Here is an 18314-nt window from a genome sequence, read left to right as displayed (position 1 = left end):
AGCTTCTAATGGCGACCTGCCATTCATGGTTTCTTCCTCAAAGAACTCTGACTGTTTGCTTCCATCCTCACTCTTTCTGCTTCCTCTAATTCTTCCTGCATCTCTCTCATAAGCACCACTGTAATTGCACTGGGCCTGCCCAGATAACCTCATCTCAAGATGCCGATCTTAATTATACCCACAAAGTCCCTTTTGCCATGTAAGGTAACATTCACAGGTTCTGGGGATTAGGACATAAACATATTACGAGGTCATTCATATTCATGCTGCTGGTTTGTGACATTCACTTAATTCAGGTATAACAGACCTCCTCTTGGTAAAAGGAGGGCATAATATTTTAGGGACTAAGGTCTATACAAACCACCCGGGCCTCTCCACAGCCTTCCCATTATGTAACGCAAAGGCTGATTGTATTTTATCAGGCCTCAATAGCCAGTGCCCCTGTCTCTCCTTCCCCAAACCCGGCCTGTCCACATCCAGACCAAGCAAGGGAACAGCCTGGGGCCCTGGAACTCACCTGAACCAGTTGCCCTGGCAAGAGCAGGTATTAGTATTCAAGACACGATTCCAAGCTCACCTGCTTCAGCCTTAAAGCCATGTGGCTGCCAGTTGAAGGAGGGGTCCCCGGGTGCTGCTAGGAAATCACATGGAACTAAATCACATGGAACAGAGCTCCTGACTGGCCATGAGCCAGAAAATGGAGGTGCTACTTGCCTGTCCCCTAGATGCAGTGGGGCCTTAGGAAGTGGGGGCTCAGATTGGTGAATACAGTGTGGGTAGATGGGGCAGGTGATGACTCTCTGCTGGGAGGTCATTAGAGCATACAGGGAGAGAAAGACCTTTTACAGAAGGATATTGTCTCTATGAAAGGAGAAGGGGTGAGAAAGATGAGTCCAGAGGCAGGTAGATGGAGAAGATGTGGGAGGCAGGGCTTAATGATTCCAATGAAGTATGCCATTGTCATCATTAAGTGTGTGGGGTGAGTGGGAGGGGGGAGGGTGGGAAGAACAAAGAGTGGAAAAATAGCTGATTAGAGAAATACCACAAGATGATCCAGTTGTGTTAAATGAAGGTGATGTTTACTGTTTTAAAATACAGATTTTATTATAATTCAGGTATGACAAGGGCAACAGATCAGGAGATAACTGTCATCAAAAGAGAGTTTATTATACTCTCAGATCCTAAGAGGAGGGTATATGTCATACCATGAGGGGGGCACATAGGAAAGTGTTTAGGGTTGGTCAGGGGGCAGAGGAAGCAAGGGGGAAACCTGACTATAATCTGAAAATGTAGCCTTTATTGTGGTTTCCATAGGAAGGAACAGAAGAGGCAAGGCAAGCAGATTTAGGATTGGCTAGCTGGAATAATGTCAGTAGGCTCTGGGACTTGGAAAATTGTCCCTAGTTATCTGGTACCTGGTCCTGAGTGTGTGAGCCTGACAGAGGAGAGCTTGGACAAAGGACTCTAGACTGGCTGTTTTGCATATGAAAGGCATGCTCTCAGGAATATGATGTTCCTAGAGGTATCGAGGTGTATCTCCAATGCTACCTCTAGTTCACCCTCAGTGGGGCAGTCCCTCCAGAATCACCAAAGGTTCAAGATGTAAAAGCATCAAACACAAAAGCTTGAATAATGTGGTTGGCTATTAGACTTAAGAATAGTCTCAGCCCAAACTCCCTATTTTCCTACCCGAGATCTCTTCTCAGACAACTTCAGGAGCTACCTGGAGCTCCATCTTTAACCCTTTAAAGACACCCAGACTTAGGTTTTGACAGAGCCTCATGTTCACCAACCAGAAATGACATTCACCATCTAAGATTGAGAAAAAGATATTAAGAACTTTTATTTTCTTAAGTTATAGCAAAGGGAAAAAAACATTGATATGGTGGGGGGGAAACGGGCAAAGGATACAAACAGTTCAGAAAAGAATAAATAGGAAGAAAATGAAAAGATAACTTCCTTTTTCATCAAAGAACTGCAAAAGTAAATAACAATGAGATATTTCTCACTTTTCCACAAAGAGGAAAGTTAATGCCCAGGGTGGCTGAGTACAGCGCTGGGATTGTAAACTAATTGTTATAGATCTCTCTGGGGTGCTATTTGGGAAGAAATATCAACGAAAACTGTGCTTCCTCTTTTCCTATGAAATTCCCCTGAGGAGGTGAGTGAGCCGCTGCTGATACTCACCCAACCACTAAGCCAGACAGAAGGAGAAAGCCCTCAAAGAGTCGATGCTGTGGATCCCTGTCATATTTCCTGCTCAGCCTGAGTTCACATGCACCTGATTTTTCTCAGTATGGCATTGTCATTAATGTGGAATTAGGTCAGGAGACATAAGGTTGAACCAAGCCCTGTCATTCTCTACCCCATGACTGCATATCACCAAAGCAGCACTGGCAGTGACTCCCACAGATGGTACCATTGCTATATGCCTTAACTTGCATCATCTCCTTTAATGGCCATAACAATTCTAGGACACAGGTATTCTTGTTTTACAGATGATGAAAATTACCTCAGGAAGGAAAGAAGTGAGCCCACTGGCACACACACACACAAAAACGCTGACCAGGATTCAGATAAACTGACTCCAAAGTCAGTCTGTTCATTTACAAAATTATCTACTTCTCAAGGACCTTCCTTCATGGGAATTCAAATTTCTTGATTCACAGAGCATCTGGTCTAATGATGTCTGAATTGTCTTCTGTCTCTGACCTTCAGCCATTCTCAGCTCCTTTCCTGCTCACATCTGGACCCCAGGGGAGCTGGCTGAAGCCGTGAGGATGGAATTTGCTTTGGAATTGAGTGGCCACAAGTACACATCCCAGTGGGAACGATGAACTCCCCTTTGCTCCTGGAGTAGCCTGGCTTCAGATTCTGGCCTTTGCTTGGCTCCACCTTGTGCTTTTCAATGACCAAGAAAAGTCTAGGCCCTTGGAATTATTTACCCAGTTAATTTCTAACTAAAGAAACTCTTGTTGCCAAAAGGTATAAAACAGAGCCCTTGTAATTGTGGGCAAAACTGTGACCCCCAATGTCAATCATTTGGGGTCTCTACCTATTAGGGAAAAGAACAACAACCACCTCACAGCCTAGAAAAGGAAAACACTGTGTCAAAGGGAAAAATATTCCACCCCCATTAAAATAATTAAGAAACAGCAGAGGATAATTGGAGGAGAGATTGCCAGTGGGGGACAGATGTATATATATAGATATGAAAGTCACCTACTTGTTAAAGGACTAATTCTACCTTTCTGGTTTCAGGTAAGGCTGTCTACAGCTCTCACTTCTCCTAGCCACTTCTCCCATCTAGTCTTTGCTGACTCCCATTCTGTTTGAGGGATGGGGGTCTGGAAATGAAGAGATTGGACACTTGAATCAAACCTAGGATAAGTCATTACTTGGCTGACTATTGACTTTAAGGGCTTTGGTAAATCAACTTCCCTCTCTTTGATCTTGCACTTCCCTAACAACAATGACTACAATTTTTCCATTTGTTCAATGCACATGAGTGAAGTTCCTATTATATACCAGGCATTGGGGATGGATAGAGCAGTGAACAAGAGCATCTGCTCTGAACCTGCTTTGTACATATCATCTTTGTTAATACTGGGACAACAATATGCAGTCCATTATTAGCCAAACTATAGTTCACAACCCGTTAGTGGATTACAGAATGATTTGTGGGTTACATTCAGAATTTTCTTTTAATTAGATGTGATAGGATATATCAGCAAGGAATAAACATAGTAATGGTAAGAATTGTTTTATAAAACATTTATTTCATGTGTGCATGTGTGTGTATGTGTACAAGCAACTGTACTGGATCATGGCATAAAATATTTTCCTCATAGCAGATCATGATCACAAAGGTTTGTAAAACACTTTCCTAGGAAGCAGGTTCTTTACTAATAGGAGACTTCACACTGAGCCTGATGCATTGTAGCCACTCAGTCTGTGCAAGCAATAATCTATTTCATAGATGAGGAAACTGAGTCTCAGTGAATTGAAATACATTGCCCAATATCACATATGAGTTTACCAATCATAGGGATTGGTAAAATAGGGGTTCAAATCCTTGTTGCAGCCTCCAGGTCCTATACATTTAACCGCTATGCTACCTTATTTTGCTGCTATAAAAATTGGTGATATTAGTAGATTATTTTGCTGGGTGAGTGAAATAATACGTGAGCACTCTGGAAACATTAAAATACATTATGAAGGTTAATCACCTCTCAAGCTGCTTATCTCAAGCCACTTCTTTACAAACAGGTGAATTGCATGAAGTCAGGGATCTTGTCTGTCATTTGGTTCATAGCTTCCTGTTTGGCACATAGTAACTACTCAATAAATATCTGTTGAATGAATAACTGCATCTAGGAAAGTTCAAAGTTTTCCATGAGGGGATCAGGAGTTGACTGTTAAAACCCAAGGGTGCCTCCAATAAAATGGTGAGTCCAGAACACCCCCCCCACCCCGCCCCATCTTGCAGGTTCCTGCTCCAGACTCAGCTCTTTCAAATGCACTGAGACTTGGGGAGCTGAGGCTGGGATGTGGTGTGAATTAAGAGTAAGGCCACAGAAGGGAAATCTTTACCAAAGCAAGGACCACAGCACTACGCACTTTTTGTGGTTCACATAAATGGCATCTCCTGGACTTGCACAGTGCACAACCAAAGCACTTTTCCCAACTGTGGGGAAGGGAGTTCCATCATGTATTTATCTCACTAGTCTCTGTTCACAGGACTTCAGGGATCGGGGACGGGGAGGAAATCTCAAGAGGCCAGCCTTTCCTTGCCTTTGGGAAAGTCTTCCCAGACCAGAAGAAGCCGTGAGGAGCAGAAAGGATGAAGTGTCTTTTCTCTCCGATCTTGATGTGGATGGCAGTGGTGGTGACCTCTTGGGTCATCATACCTGCAGCAACTGACACCTCATCAGCAAGTAAGTGCTGTGTGTGTAGAGAGCAGTGTCACCGTTAGCAGAGAGGTCTCAGTCCCTCTCCATCTATGCTTGGGATTTGCATAGTCTTCATTCTAAATTCATTTCTTATACTTTAATGTACATAGGACTCACCCAGGAATTTTACTAAAATGCAGATTCTGATTCAGTAGACCTGGGGTGGGGCCTGAGACTCTGCATTCTAACAAGCTCCCAGATAATGCTGACGGTGTGATCCTTGGATCACATATTGAGAGACGAAAGTTTAGAACATCACTAAGCCCCCCTGGCACTTTACTGGAAGGTCAAGAACATACTCAACCACATGAAAGATGTGAACATACCCGGGTGGTACCCAAAGACATCCCCTTTCATACATAAGTGACCCTTCCATTGGGTTGCACATTGCTGTTAGCTTTTTCTTGGAGAAGGGAGCTAGACACCTCTACACAAACCCCAACTGGAGTTCTCTGGAGCAGAGTAAATACCATTATGTCATCGTGGAGCACACACACTGTGGTCCTGCAACCTCGATTTGTGTCCTGGCTCTGCTGCTTACCAATGAAGCAAGTAGCTTAAACCTTCTGAATCTCAAGTTTCTTCACCTTTAAAATATGGCTAAATACAAAAGTCATTTTCCAGGGCCACTGGAGAGGATTCTGTGAGACAATGGATAGAAAATGCTTATCCCAGTGTCTGGCATATCCTAAGTGCTTGATAGATGACAGCTCACCATCTTTACTGTTATTATTGTCACAGAGGAACACACAAAGTGTCGGTACTATTGCTAGGTAGAGCGGGGGCCAAGGGAAGGAGATCTGAGCAAAAGGCATAGAATATATCAAGTTGGGGAAGGGGTGACAGGGTTCCCTAAATCCTTACCGAAGTGTCAAGAACTCTGCATTATTCCTCTGGGGGTGGAAAGGTGGATGTTTGAAAAGACGATACAGCTTGAATGCAATGCTTAACACAAGAATGCAGGTGGGTGTTTAGACATCAGGGAAGGTTGATTTGTTTCTTTTGAAGGGGGTCTGCTATGTCTTAAATACCCCTAAGGACCATGGAAAGAGTCTCTTGGTGAACAGTGGCCTAGGGGCCCTACTCTGAATCTGGGCTTTTCTGTCTGCAGAAAGCTGCTCTGAATGTCACGCCAACGCCACTTGTACGGTGGACGGGGCTGCCACGACCTGCGCCTGCCAGGAGGGCTTCTCTGGCGACGGCCTCGAGTGTGCGGATCTGGACGAATGCGCCATTCCGGGGGCACACAACTGCTCCACCAGCAGCAGCTGCGTGAACACGCTGGGCTCCTACACGTGCGTCTGCCCCGAAGGTTTCCTCCTGAGCTCGGAGCTCGGCTGCGTGGACGTGGACGAGTGTGCAGAACCAGGGCTCAGCCACTGCCACGCCCAGGCCACCTGTATCAATGGCGAGGGCAACTACTCGTGCGTGTGTCCCGCGGGCTACCGGGGGGATGGGAGGCACTGTGAGTGTTCCCCAGGCTCCTGCGGGCCCGGGCTAGACTGCGTGCGGGAGGGCGACGCGCTCGTGTGCGCTGACCCGTGCCAGGCGCACCGCATCCTGGACGAATACTGGCGCAGCGCAGAGTACGGCCCCGGCTACGTCTGTGATGTCAGTCTGGGCGGCTGGTACCGCTTCGTGGGCCAGGGCGGCGTGCGCCTGCCCGAGACCTGCGTGCCCACCCTGCACTGCAACACGGCCGCGCCTATGTGGCTCAACGGCACGCACCCGTCGAGCGACGAGGGCATCGTGAGCCGCGTGGCCTGTGCGCACTGGAGCGGCGACTGCTGCCTGTGGGACGCGCCCGTCCAAGTGAAGGCCTGTGCCGGCGGCTACTACGTGTACAATCTGACGGCGTCCCCTGAGTGCCATCTGGCTTACTGCACAGGTGAGCGGGTGTCTCCCAGCAGCTCCACCCTGGGCCCTGTGGGCGCCCCGAGAGCCTGGAGCTCATCCTTGTTCACTGTATCTGTGCCCCTGCAGACCCCAGCTCTGTGGAGGGGACGTGTGAGGAGTGCCGTGTGGACGAGGACTGCAAATCGGATAATGGCGAATGGCACTGCCAGTGCCAACAGGACTCCAACGTCACCGGTGAGGCTGGTGGGGAGGCGGGGTGGTGCTCAGAAACGCCAGGGACCGCAATTCCTGTGTGTGAATTGGGGGCCTGTGGGGATGACCCAGGGAGTGCGTCTTATCCAATCTGAGTGGAAAGTCAGGCCAGTAATACCCATTAAAATCAGCAAGAAGCTCTCTGGGTTCCTGGAGTCTCCCCTTGGTTGACCCATAAGTTCCCAGAGCTGGAGGAACAACCCCACCCCCAGGCTTGCTTCTGAGGCCCCCAACACTGGGGATGGATAAGCAGGAGGTTGCCACCTGTTGGCCAAGGGCTAACCTGAGTTGTATTCCCACAATACAAGAACACAGGCCTGGCCAGCAGTCTGTGGTTTCTTGGACTGGACCCTCCATTGACCAGCTGAGGACCCTGAGCAGAGCCCCGGCCATCTCTAAACCTGTTTCCTGGTATACATAATGATTGAAGCAGGCTAGTGTTTCCCAAATTTCAGTCTTGGTCTTAGTCACAACCTTCTTTTAAGTAAACTTGGGCTGTTGAAGTTCACTACTGTGACTTACCTGTGGCAAATAACACCTTAGATAGGCAGTAGCTAATAATGAATACAACAAAAGTTGTTAAACTTCAGCAACTATGTAATACTTTAATTTTAAAATTCTAACTGGATCTCTTTATATGCTGCAGATACTCAACCAGAGGTCTGCTATCTGTGGTTTCAAGGAAAATTAGCAAGAGTATGGTGTTAATAATAAAAACGTTAGCAAATCTTGAGGACTGTCCCCTTGATATAGAAAGGATGGAAAGAGATTGCCATTAACTTATTAGCTTTGTTTGCTTGTTATTTGTTTTACTAGGATTCAGTGTTATTTAATGCTGGGGCTGTGGAGTCTGGCAGGCTACAGTCTGTCCATAGAGTTGCAAAGAGTTGGACATGTCTGAATACACAGAGAGAGCAGTGAATGACCCAAATGTGTTACTTTTCTTTGCATACAGCCTATGCTTAGGGTAACATGAGCTGGGTGGTTAGTTACACGGATCCATCCAGTGATGCTGGGAACCCAGTCTCATGTCTCCACCTCTCTGAGAGTGGAGGCCACGCATGACTCTGAGTACCCCCAGCTGGTGGCCAACCGGCTATCTGGACCTGGGCCCTGGGGGTGTGCTGAACCCTGAATTGTGGTCACAGGCCTCCAATCCTTCCTTCCCTGACCGTTTCAGATCTCTCCCTCCTGGAGCGCAGGCTGGAATGTGGGGTTGATGACATTAAGCTGTCCCTGAGCAAGTGCCAGCTGAAGAGTCTGGGCTTTGAGAAGGTCTTCATGTACCTGCATGACAGCCACTGCTCAGGCTTCCCTGAGCGGGGTGACCGGGACTGGATGTCTGTGGTGACGCCAGCCAGGGCTGGCCCCTGTGGGACAGTGATGACGGTACGTGCTGGCCGGTGTGGGGCAGGGTCGGAGCACTGCCTGGGTCAAGCCCAGCCCCACCACTTACTAGTTGTGTGAACTGGGTGAGTTATTTAACCTGGATGGAGTGATAGTAACTCCTTCATAGGGTGAGGAGAGTTAAAGGAGTTACTATGTGCAAAGTGATTAGGACAAGTGACTGGCACAAAGTAAGTGCTCAATAAATGTCAGTTTCAAATAAAGAGAACAATCCATAATGATATAGTTCCCCGTTTGACAGATGGGAAAGGTAGTGCCCCAATAGGGCAATGACTATTCTAAGCCAGTAGGTACAAGCACTGAGTTCAGAAGCAGATCTGTTTGTCTCTGATGGTTCCTGGGAGGCAGGGTCTGCACTTTCAGTGTTCAGAGAGCCAGGGCCTCAGCTACAGAAGCCTCCTCCAAAAAGACCCAGAGGTAAACATCTGTGTGAGTGGGTTCTGCTTCCTCGCATCTCCCTCATCCCGCACAGAGAAAAAAAAAAAAGACAAGAAACAAGGAAATAATTGTCATTTGCCAAATATGACTTTTTGACGATCTGCCATTAATGATGACTCAGAATGTGATTTTTAGTCTTTTGGCGTGTGCAAGAGGAGGCATGAGGTGATGGAAAGAGTCCAGGCTTCTTAGACCCCCTGTACCATGGATAAGTTACCCAGTTCCCATGAACTCCCATCTATATTAGGGAGGTGGTCATCCTGCCTCTCAGGGTCATTGAAGGATCCATGCAAGGATGCAGTAGGGACATTCAGCTTGGGCAGGGGGTGCCTATCTCATGATTCGTGCTCATGGAAACTGGGAGGGCACTTGCAGCTGTTTCAATGCCTTTGATTTTGAAACCTACTCAGATTCTATGCCTTTTCCACCCTTCCTCCCCCCACCTTCCTACCCCAATACAGAGGAATGAGACCCACGCCACATACAGCAACACTCTCTACCTGGCAGATGAGATCATCATCCGTGACCTCAACATCAGAATTAACTTTGCGTGCTCCTATCCCCTGGACATGAAAGTCAGCCTGAAGACCTCACTGCAGCCAATGGTCAGGTGCGGCCAGAGAGGGTCCCCAGTGTCCCTGGCCAACTCCACTCCACAAACCCTTGGCCACCAGGACCTCAGCTTCTCTGTCAGCTGCCACCAATAAGGAGTTGATTGGAGGTGGTCAGCTGGGAGGTAGTGTTGAACTCCAAAAAGAGTCCATGAGGAGCCCAGCTAGGAAATCTGGAGCCCACTTTCAAATCCTGGCTCTATCACAAAAATGGCTTTGGGAAATTGATAGCCCTATTCTAGGCATCAGTCTTCTTGTATGTGAAATGGATTTAGCAGTAATGTACTGTCTTTCTTAGAAGCACAGAAGTGGTCTGCATAGGTGAAACCAATATTAAGGTCCCTGGTTTATCTGAGGGGTAGGGTGGTTGGACCAGAGGAAAGAAGGGAGGCATCTCAGTTCAGACCTGCTATAAGACTGGGCAAATTGTACCCCATATTTGGATCTCAGTTTCTTTCTCTGTAAATAGGAGAAATTTGAATAAAGAGGGGTTTACAAATTATGCTTCTTGGAGTGTGAAGGTCTTTAAGGAGGTGATTTGGGGCTGTGAACCAGAGAACTTTTTTAATTTTAATTTTATTTTTTTAATTGAAGTATAGTTGATTTACAGTGTTGTGTTAATTTCTATACAGTCTCTTTTTTTATGTATATTCTTTTCCATTATGGTTTATCATAGGTTATTGATTCTAGTTTCCAGTGCTATACTGTTTATAGCACTGTATAGCTTAAATCTGCTAACCCCAACTCCCCCCACTCCATCCCCCCTTCCCCTGACAGCCACAAGTCTGTTCTATATATCTGTGAGTCTATTTCTGCTTCATAGATTGCTTCATTTGTGCCATATTTTAGATTCTACATGTAAGTGATATCATATAATATTTATCTTTCTCTTTCTGACTTTACTTAGTATGACAATCTCTAGTTTCTTCCATGTGCTGCAAATGGCATTATTCCATCCTTTTTTTATAGCTGAGTAGTATTCCATTGTGTATATGTACCACATCTTCTCTATCAATTTTATTACTTAAAAAAATAAAAGGATCCTGTTGCTAAATAAACTTGAAAATTTCTGAATAGGATGAATCACAAGCCAGTGATGCAGATACTGGGAAAAAAATAATAGTTGTGATAATAGCAAGTGTTTATCAAGAGCTGACCATATGTCAGGCATTGTGCTAAGTGCTCTACATGGAACACCTCATTGAAATCTTAGCATAGCCTAGAAGGTGTTAGTATTATTATTGAAATTGAAGTTCAAAGAAAGCTTGGTAACTTGTCCAAAGTGGTAGATGATAGTAAGTTACAGAGCTGGGATTCAAACCTGGGCCATCAGGCGTAGAGCCTCCACTCTACCATGACCTCTTCTTTGAAGCTCGTCCAAGGGCACGTGTTTTCTGGGCCAGCCAGACTTGGGGAAGGGCACCTGATGCTGATGAAGGTGCTCGGCTGACTTGAAGGAAGACAGTTGCTCCTTGTCTGCCTCTGTGTGGAATATCACCTGGCCAAGAAGTGCTCTGGAGCAATGTGGCCATGTCCCAGACCTGGTAGGTTCCAGGGAACAAAACATCTGTATGCAGATCTCTCTCTGGCTTAAGCTAGAAATCTCACTCCAGTCAAACACCAAGTCCAAACAAATAACCTAGTACTCACCTCTAAAATAGACTTCTGCATTACTGTTCTCATGTACCCCCTTTCCTGGGGCATCAGTCTTTCAGTGTCCTTTGTAGGATAATCCCCATGGAGTTGCCATCAGTGTGGCTGTTTTTAATGTGATTTCAAATAATGCATTTTAAAAATTCGAATCTTCTGCTGTAGGTGGAGCCAGAACTCTAAGGCCTGTAGGACTCATAGCCCATCTTTTAAAACTGTTCTATATTAAGATAAAAAAAAAAAGGAATCTAGGTGATTCTCTTGAGAATGCATTTGCTGCACTTCTTGGATGCAAAGACCACCATGTGAGGGGGTGGACATGTTACAGAAAATTATGATCTCTGGATCAGAAGCAGCGGTATCACCTGGGAGCTTATTAGAAATGCAGAACCTTGAGCCCTATCCCAAAGCTACAGATCCAGAATCTGCATTTCAACAAGATCCCTAAGTGACCTGTGTGTGATTATTGTGTTTTGCAGAGCAATGGCTGGTGGATTCCAGTCCTGTTGCTGGATAAAAATCCAAATAACTGCCAAGGACTGCCCAGGATTGCAGATCAGAGAGCGTGGCCTATCTGTTGCTGTTCTTGGTTCTGCTTCTCTCACCAGCCTCTCTCCCCCTGCAGCGCCCTCAATATCAGCATGGGCGGGACCGGCACATTCACCGTGCGGATGGCACTTTTCCAGAGCCCTGCCTACACACAGCCCTACCAAGGCTCCTCCGTGACCCTGTCCACCGAGGCGTTTCTCTACGTCGGTACCATGCTGGACGGGGGCGACTTGTCCCGGTTTGTACTGCTCATGACCAACTGCTATGCCACGCCCAGCAGCAATGCCACAGACCCCTTGAAATACTTCATCATCCAGGACAGGTAAGGCCCGTCGGATGGAATTTGGGGCCAGGGAGGGTCTTTAGACTTGAATGGGTACAAAGTACATCTTCACATTCATTCACCTCTAGCTGAAATTTAGCACTGGCATTCATTATGATATAGGCAACAAGCCAGAGAAGTATTAGCAGGACATTTGAAGACATTTATACAAGTCAGTCGGAGTTGGACACGACTGACGTGACTTAGCAGCAGCAGCATACAAGTCAGTATTTTTAGTTACTATATTATACTATTAGAATTTCTACTAGATCTTATTATTTGATATATATCAAATATATGTACTTGTAAATATATAGATATCTAGATCTAGATATGTAAATATATAATGTATTAAGTTTAATATTTTAAGAATTATATTTAATTGGTTTTCTTTATTATCATATGTAATTTACTGTATGCATTTAAAGCATTACTTTTGATGAGGAATGCATGAGCTTCACCAGATGGCAGAGGGGGTCTAGGATTCAGAAAAGGATGAGGAACCTGATGGAAAGGCAGGCCCTGGACAGGAGAAGGCTGGCACTTGGCTGGGAGTACAGCAGAGGCATGGCTAGACAAGGGTCAATTGAAACAGGGAGGACACAGATGGACTACTTTTGACTCAAGCACATTAGGGAAACATAAACCACACTGTGAGAAAGTAGTTCACATTTTCATTCATAAATAGAACAGATATTTTTGGAAACTCATTGGGTGCCAGGCTATGTGGATAACAGTGAATAGAAGAGACAAAAGTCTCTGCACCCTTATAGCTGATATTCTTAGTGGGAAGATCAACAATTAAACGAAAGTACCATCCATGGCATGTTAATGATGACGGGGCTTTAGAGAAAAAAATGAAGTAGGGAAAAGGGAGGGGATTTGCTGTTTTTAATAGTGCAGTCAGAGAAAGCATTCCCAGGAGACCCTGACCTATTTCTGTCTCAGTTCTCTTAGAATCTGCCTGGTCGTGTCAAGGGGAAAAGTTTCAATTGGGTGCTCATCTGGTGTTCACACTTCTGTTCTTTGCTAATCTCCCTTTACAACAAAAGGAAAGGAGAACAGAAGTCTTTTGGGGGTCTTTTACAATCAACAGTGTTGAAGTAAAATGTAATAGCAGTATCTGACTGTGTTTGTATGGTTGTGTTTTATATATGGCAAGTAACGTGTTGTGTTCTCAGTCGTTCACTTCTTTGCAACCCCACGGACTGTAGCCTGCCAGGCTCCTCTGTCCACGTTAAGTCTGCAGGCAGGATTACTGAAGTGGGTTGCCATTTCCTACTCCAGGGGACCTTCCTGACCTCAGGATGGAACCCTCATCTCTTGCATCTCCTGCACTGGCAGGTGGAGATTCTTTTTTTTTTTTTTTTGCCACCTGGGAAGCCCTTGGTTTGCTATTTGTGGTCATGATCTTTTTTAAAAATAAATGTATTTCAACAAAAACATATGTAGATTTAAAGAAAGTAGTAATAATAATATAATAGTGTTAAATAAAATGTAAAATAATAGTACAAATATTGGTAAACTGGAAAACATTCAGGGAGGTGGTTTCTATATAAGGCTAAAAGAACTAAAATTTGAAAAATGCTGATGTGACCTTGACTGGGACATCATGGAGACTTGGGTTCATAGCATGGGTTTGCTGTTTCTTAGTTCTAGACACAAGTCAGCTTATCTGTCTGAGTATTTATGTTATCATATGTGAAACAGGCATGAAGAAAACCTACTGTGCAGGGATTTTTAAGCTTTGTTTTTTTTCTTCTGAGTATAAAGGTAGAGCATGTGCATTGTGAAAAGCTTACAAAGTCTTGAAAATGAAGCATGAAGAAATGCTGGCTGTGGCCCTGTGTTTCTGCCATGGCATGGGTGGGAGCCAGGCTGAGGACTGCCAGTCTGTGAGACACTCAGAATATCACAGGAGTGTAAGGAGAAGATGAGTTGGGGAGGTGCTTAGGGGCTGGGGGAGACACGTAGGCGCCTTACTTGGGTTGACTGCCTGGGGCTGCCAAGGGCAGTGCTGGCTGCCACTCTCTCTGTTTTTTGGAAGGTGGATCCCCTTAACCATAGGGTTTGTCTTTTGCCAAATGGAATAAGATTTGAATTGTGGGGGACACAGACCAAAGTGAACACCATCCCGAGGAGTTCCCTTCTCAGTCTGATACCTTCAGCCCCTTTTTTAAGTCCATTTTGAGCGGATAGTGTCAAAGAGCAGATGGGGTACCTGATTTGCCTGCTCAGGGTGCCTGCATGCCCTGATCCAGCCCAGTACACATGAGTCTCTGGACATGCAATTTTGAGTTTCTATCTGTGTGTTTGGGTGCGCTGGGTAATAATGTGTGCTGATGGGCACACACACAGCCCAGTTTGGCCAGCGGCCTTCGGTGCTGAGATGTTTCCAATGTGAGAATTAACACCAGGCACTAGTACGTAGCCAATAAATGGTAGGTAATGATTCCTGAATGCCATTTCCTGGGAAATCAAAAAGTGCTTACTTAAGGATAGTTTAAGCTCTGAACTGATTACATTTGTATTTTAGAGTCACATACATGTAGCACCTATTTTATGGCCCATGCTGACAATTTAACTCATTTAATTGTCGCAGCTATCTTTATGATGCAAGCTAAATTCCTCACACGTAGATAGGGCAACAGGCTCAGGGAGACTGAGTAAATTGCCCATAGTCACACAGCTGATAAGTGATAGAGTGAGATCTGAACCCAGGAAGCCTGGCCCCAGAGTGTTTGCACAACCAACCATGTTATATGATGTATGCTTCCCAGATGTCCACGCACTGCAGACTCAACCATCCAAGTGGAGGAGAATGGGGAGTCCCCTCAGGGCCGGTTTTCTGTTCAGATGTTCCGTTTTGCTGGAAACTACGATCTGGTGTACCTGCATTGTGAAGTGTATCTCTGTGACGCCGTGAATGAAAAGTGCCGACCTGTGAGTCAGACCTCTCTTCCCTCAGTCTGCTTGCCACACCCTCACACCCCACTGAAGACGCTTGGCCACAGGTTAAAAGAAAACAAACATCTCTGCCGTATTTTCATTTTAGTGCAGGGGTAGGCAGAGCTATAAGCTGAGGCTGGCCTGGCCAGACAGGAGACTAGGCTGTGGGGAAGCTGGGTGAGATCAGGGCGCTGCAGTAGGCTGGTAAACCTCTCACTTATCTGCAAGCTTGTGTGCTAATAGCAGAAACTGACATTTTTAAGCACTGTGTATGACTTGCGTGTGTTAACTTTTTGATACTTCACGGCAACTCTATAAGGGAGGTATTTTACCAGCCCCTTTTTCCATATGGGGAGAGGCTTAGGAAATGTAAGTGACTTTCCTAAGATCATACATCTAACAAATGGCAGAGCTGGGACAGGAACCCATGTATACAATTCTCCTAACAACCCCTGCCTCTACCATCCTCAAGTCCCAGCCCAAGGCAAGAGGTTGCTCTTAAAAAGGGGGCACCCAGGTTTCCATGGCAGGGCCTCATTCAGTCTCTCTTGTGGAAAGGTTTGTCACCCTCTCTCTGCAGACCTGCCCTGAGACCAGATTCCGCAGTGGGAGCATCATAGACCAGACCCGTGTCCTAAACCTGGGTCCCATCACACGGAAGGGTAAGAAGGCCACTCCCCTCTCCATGTTCCCGGTGAGAAATGTTCTCTGGAGATGAGGAGAGGTGAGAGAACCTGGCACTTGGGATCTTACTGGGATCTGAAGAATCGGAGCAAGTAAATTCTGTGAGGCGAGGTAGTCTATAAGCCGCCTTCCTCCTGCAGGTTCTCATTCATTGCACAGCTGTCTTCTCTTGCCTGCCTATGCCAGGCCTTGTGTTAGTGGCCCGGGTCTCAGGATGAGCAGTGATGGGTACAAGCCTGGCTCATGTGCCACTTATGGACTGGTAGAGAAGACAGCATTTAAATAATCTTGTGTCTCTGGAGTTGTGATAAGTGCAGGCGTGAAAATGGATCAGAAACTCTGAGCTCTTGCTGCAGGGGAAGCAGACCTAGTTTGGAGGATTGGGGGAGAAAGGAAGTGAGGTTTGGAAACTGAGAAAGGATTAAGTAACAGGGGTCAGGAGAAGCAGAAAAGAGGGAGGAATCCCAGGGAGAGAGTAGAGAATGAGCAAAAGGCCTGAGCAGGAGGGAACCCAGGGTGCTAGAGGAGGAGGAGAGGTTGGTGTGGGTGAGCTGATGGAGGTGGGGGACCAGACCACGTGAGGCCTTATCAGTTCAGTTCAGTCGCTCAGTCGTTTCTGACTCTTTGCGACCCCATGAACCGCAGCATGCCAGGCCTCCCTGTCCATCACCAACTCCCAGAGTTTACCCAGACTCATGTCCATTGAGTTGGTGATGCCATCCAATCATCTCATCCTCTGTCGTCCCCTTCTCCTCCTGCCCTCAATCTTTCCCAGCATCAGGGTCTTTTCAAATGAGTCAGCTCTTCGCATGAGGTGGCCAAAGTATTGGAGTTTCAGCTTCAACATCAGTCCTTCCAATGATAGTACTTCTCTTTTTTCTTCTTCTCCTTCCCCTTCCCTTTCTCCTTCTTCTACTTGGACTATAAATGACATGTAGTTCTTGCTAAGGTTTTGGGCCCTTTCTCCTGAAAGTAGACGGCAGTCCCTGAGGGATCCAAAGCAGTGGAGTGAGATGATCAGATTGGGGTTTCAAAAAGACCACACTCTGGGTGCAAGGAAGAGCAGATGGAAGGGGCTTCTTCCAGGCTTCCCATCTGCTGATCCTTCTCTTTCCTCCCACAGGGGGCCAGGCTGCAGTGTCAAGGGCTGCTCCCAGTAGCTTGGGTAAGTTCAGATCCTCTTTGCACAGGGATTTGACCCAAACCTCCATCTGGGGCTTTTATCTGTTGGCCTAGGGTGTCCTGGAGCGCCCAGCCTGCTTGGCCTGAGCTCTGAAGAGGTGACTGCGTTTGTGGAAGTGTTGGACCTGGGGCTGCACATGTGCACACACACCTGTGCTGTCCCACGACAGTACACATGGACGCAGGCACACACAGACGGGTGCGCAAGAGCAGACGTCACCTAGGCTTTTTCAGACACGTCCACGAGGTCACACGCATATAGCCACACTCGCACGCAAATGTCATGACAGCTGCAGCTGCTTGTGTGTGAATCTGCATATGCAGACATTCGCATGCTTGTTACACACCTGGACGTAGTGGACAAGCACGCTGTGTTGTGATCTGCATCTTGGGCGTTTCCTGAAGCTTCAAGATGTATCTCTAACACCTTTGTCAGGATGTTTGGTGCCAGGATGAACATGGCAGACAAACAAAACACTCTTGTTTTCTGCTTCTCTGCTCCTCTGACCACAAAGACCAGAGACCGGCAGCATTTTAATGGCCCTTGACTTTTATGGCCGCTGAATTGTCTGACAATCTGGATAAAAAGTGAATCTGTGTAACAGTTGCTCTGCTTGGCTCTTGGCACCTAGATCTGAGTGGGTTGTTACACCAACCTAGTGTTTGACATGAGCTAGTTCATCCCAGTATCAGTGAGCCCAGTCCTGGAGAGGCAAGAGGCTTGCCCTTTGTTACTATCCCTCAAGGTCACCAAGGTTGAGTAGTTTGGTCACTGCACAGGAGTACCCTTTTGAGTGGATACCAGCTAGTGCCTGCAGAAAGGCTGCCTTTTTCAGATTGGCCCATCTGGGAGGGTACCTTTTTCTAACTGGTTTTCAGGGCAGATAAAGAAAAAACTTCCTTTTTCTACACTTGATCTTAGCCAAAAGGCCAAAAAGCGATTAAAAAACTTCCTTTTTCTAACTGATCCGCTCAGAGAACATGTCCTTTCCTAACTCGTCAGTTTAGAGGAGGCAGTTTTTGTTAGTTTTACATGTAAAATGTGCACACCAGTGCTAGGAGCAACCCTGTAATCTCTTTCTTTTCAGGGCTCCTGCAGGTCTGGCTGCCTCTGCTTCTGTCGGCCACTTTGACCCTGACGCCTCCGTGATCAGTGCCCAGAAATCCAGTACCCTGTGGCTACCAACTCACTTCCTACTGACTGGCGAGGCGATGCACGCTAGCACTCCACCCACAGATAAAGGAGCCAACACTTCAGTCACTCTGCTCCTATTTTTCTCCCCTTTAATCTTTGCTACAGAAAAACAGCCTGTGTCTTTAAATGCTTTCTCTCAAAATGGGACTTGTGATATGTCTGTTCATGAAGTCTCTATCTCCTTGAAGGGTGTTGCAAAATAATAATTAAAAAAAGCTCAGTCCGTGAGTCATTCATTCATTCAACAAGTATTTATTGTGCCCCTG

General features: G+C 46.3%; 1 protein-coding gene across 1 annotated transcript; it reads left to right on the top strand.

The window, feature by feature from the left end:
- The first annotated feature begins 3105 nt into the window (after positions 1-3105).
- On the top strand, positions 3106-18231 carry UMOD (uromodulin). The gene is made up of 11 exons (XM_065924440.1): positions 3106-3261; positions 4741-4937; positions 6064-6840; positions 6936-7043; positions 8242-8450; positions 9368-9516; positions 11793-12038; positions 14819-14981; positions 15568-15649; positions 16795-16836; positions 17942-18231. The coding sequence occupies exons 2-11, from the start codon at positions 4844-4846 to the stop codon at positions 18001-18003; spliced, it is 1932 nt and encodes a 643-aa protein (XP_065780512.1). The 5' UTR covers positions 3106-3261; positions 4741-4843; the 3' UTR covers positions 18004-18231.
- Positions 18232-18314: the final 83 nt, after the last annotated feature.

This window comes from Muntiacus reevesi, chromosome 2 (genome assembly GCF_963930625.1).
Source record: "Muntiacus reevesi chromosome 2, mMunRee1.1, whole genome shotgun sequence".
Taxonomy (NCBI): Eukaryota; Metazoa; Chordata; class Mammalia; order Artiodactyla; family Cervidae; genus Muntiacus; species Muntiacus reevesi.
This window is presented reverse-complemented; position numbering and strand designations above follow the sequence as displayed.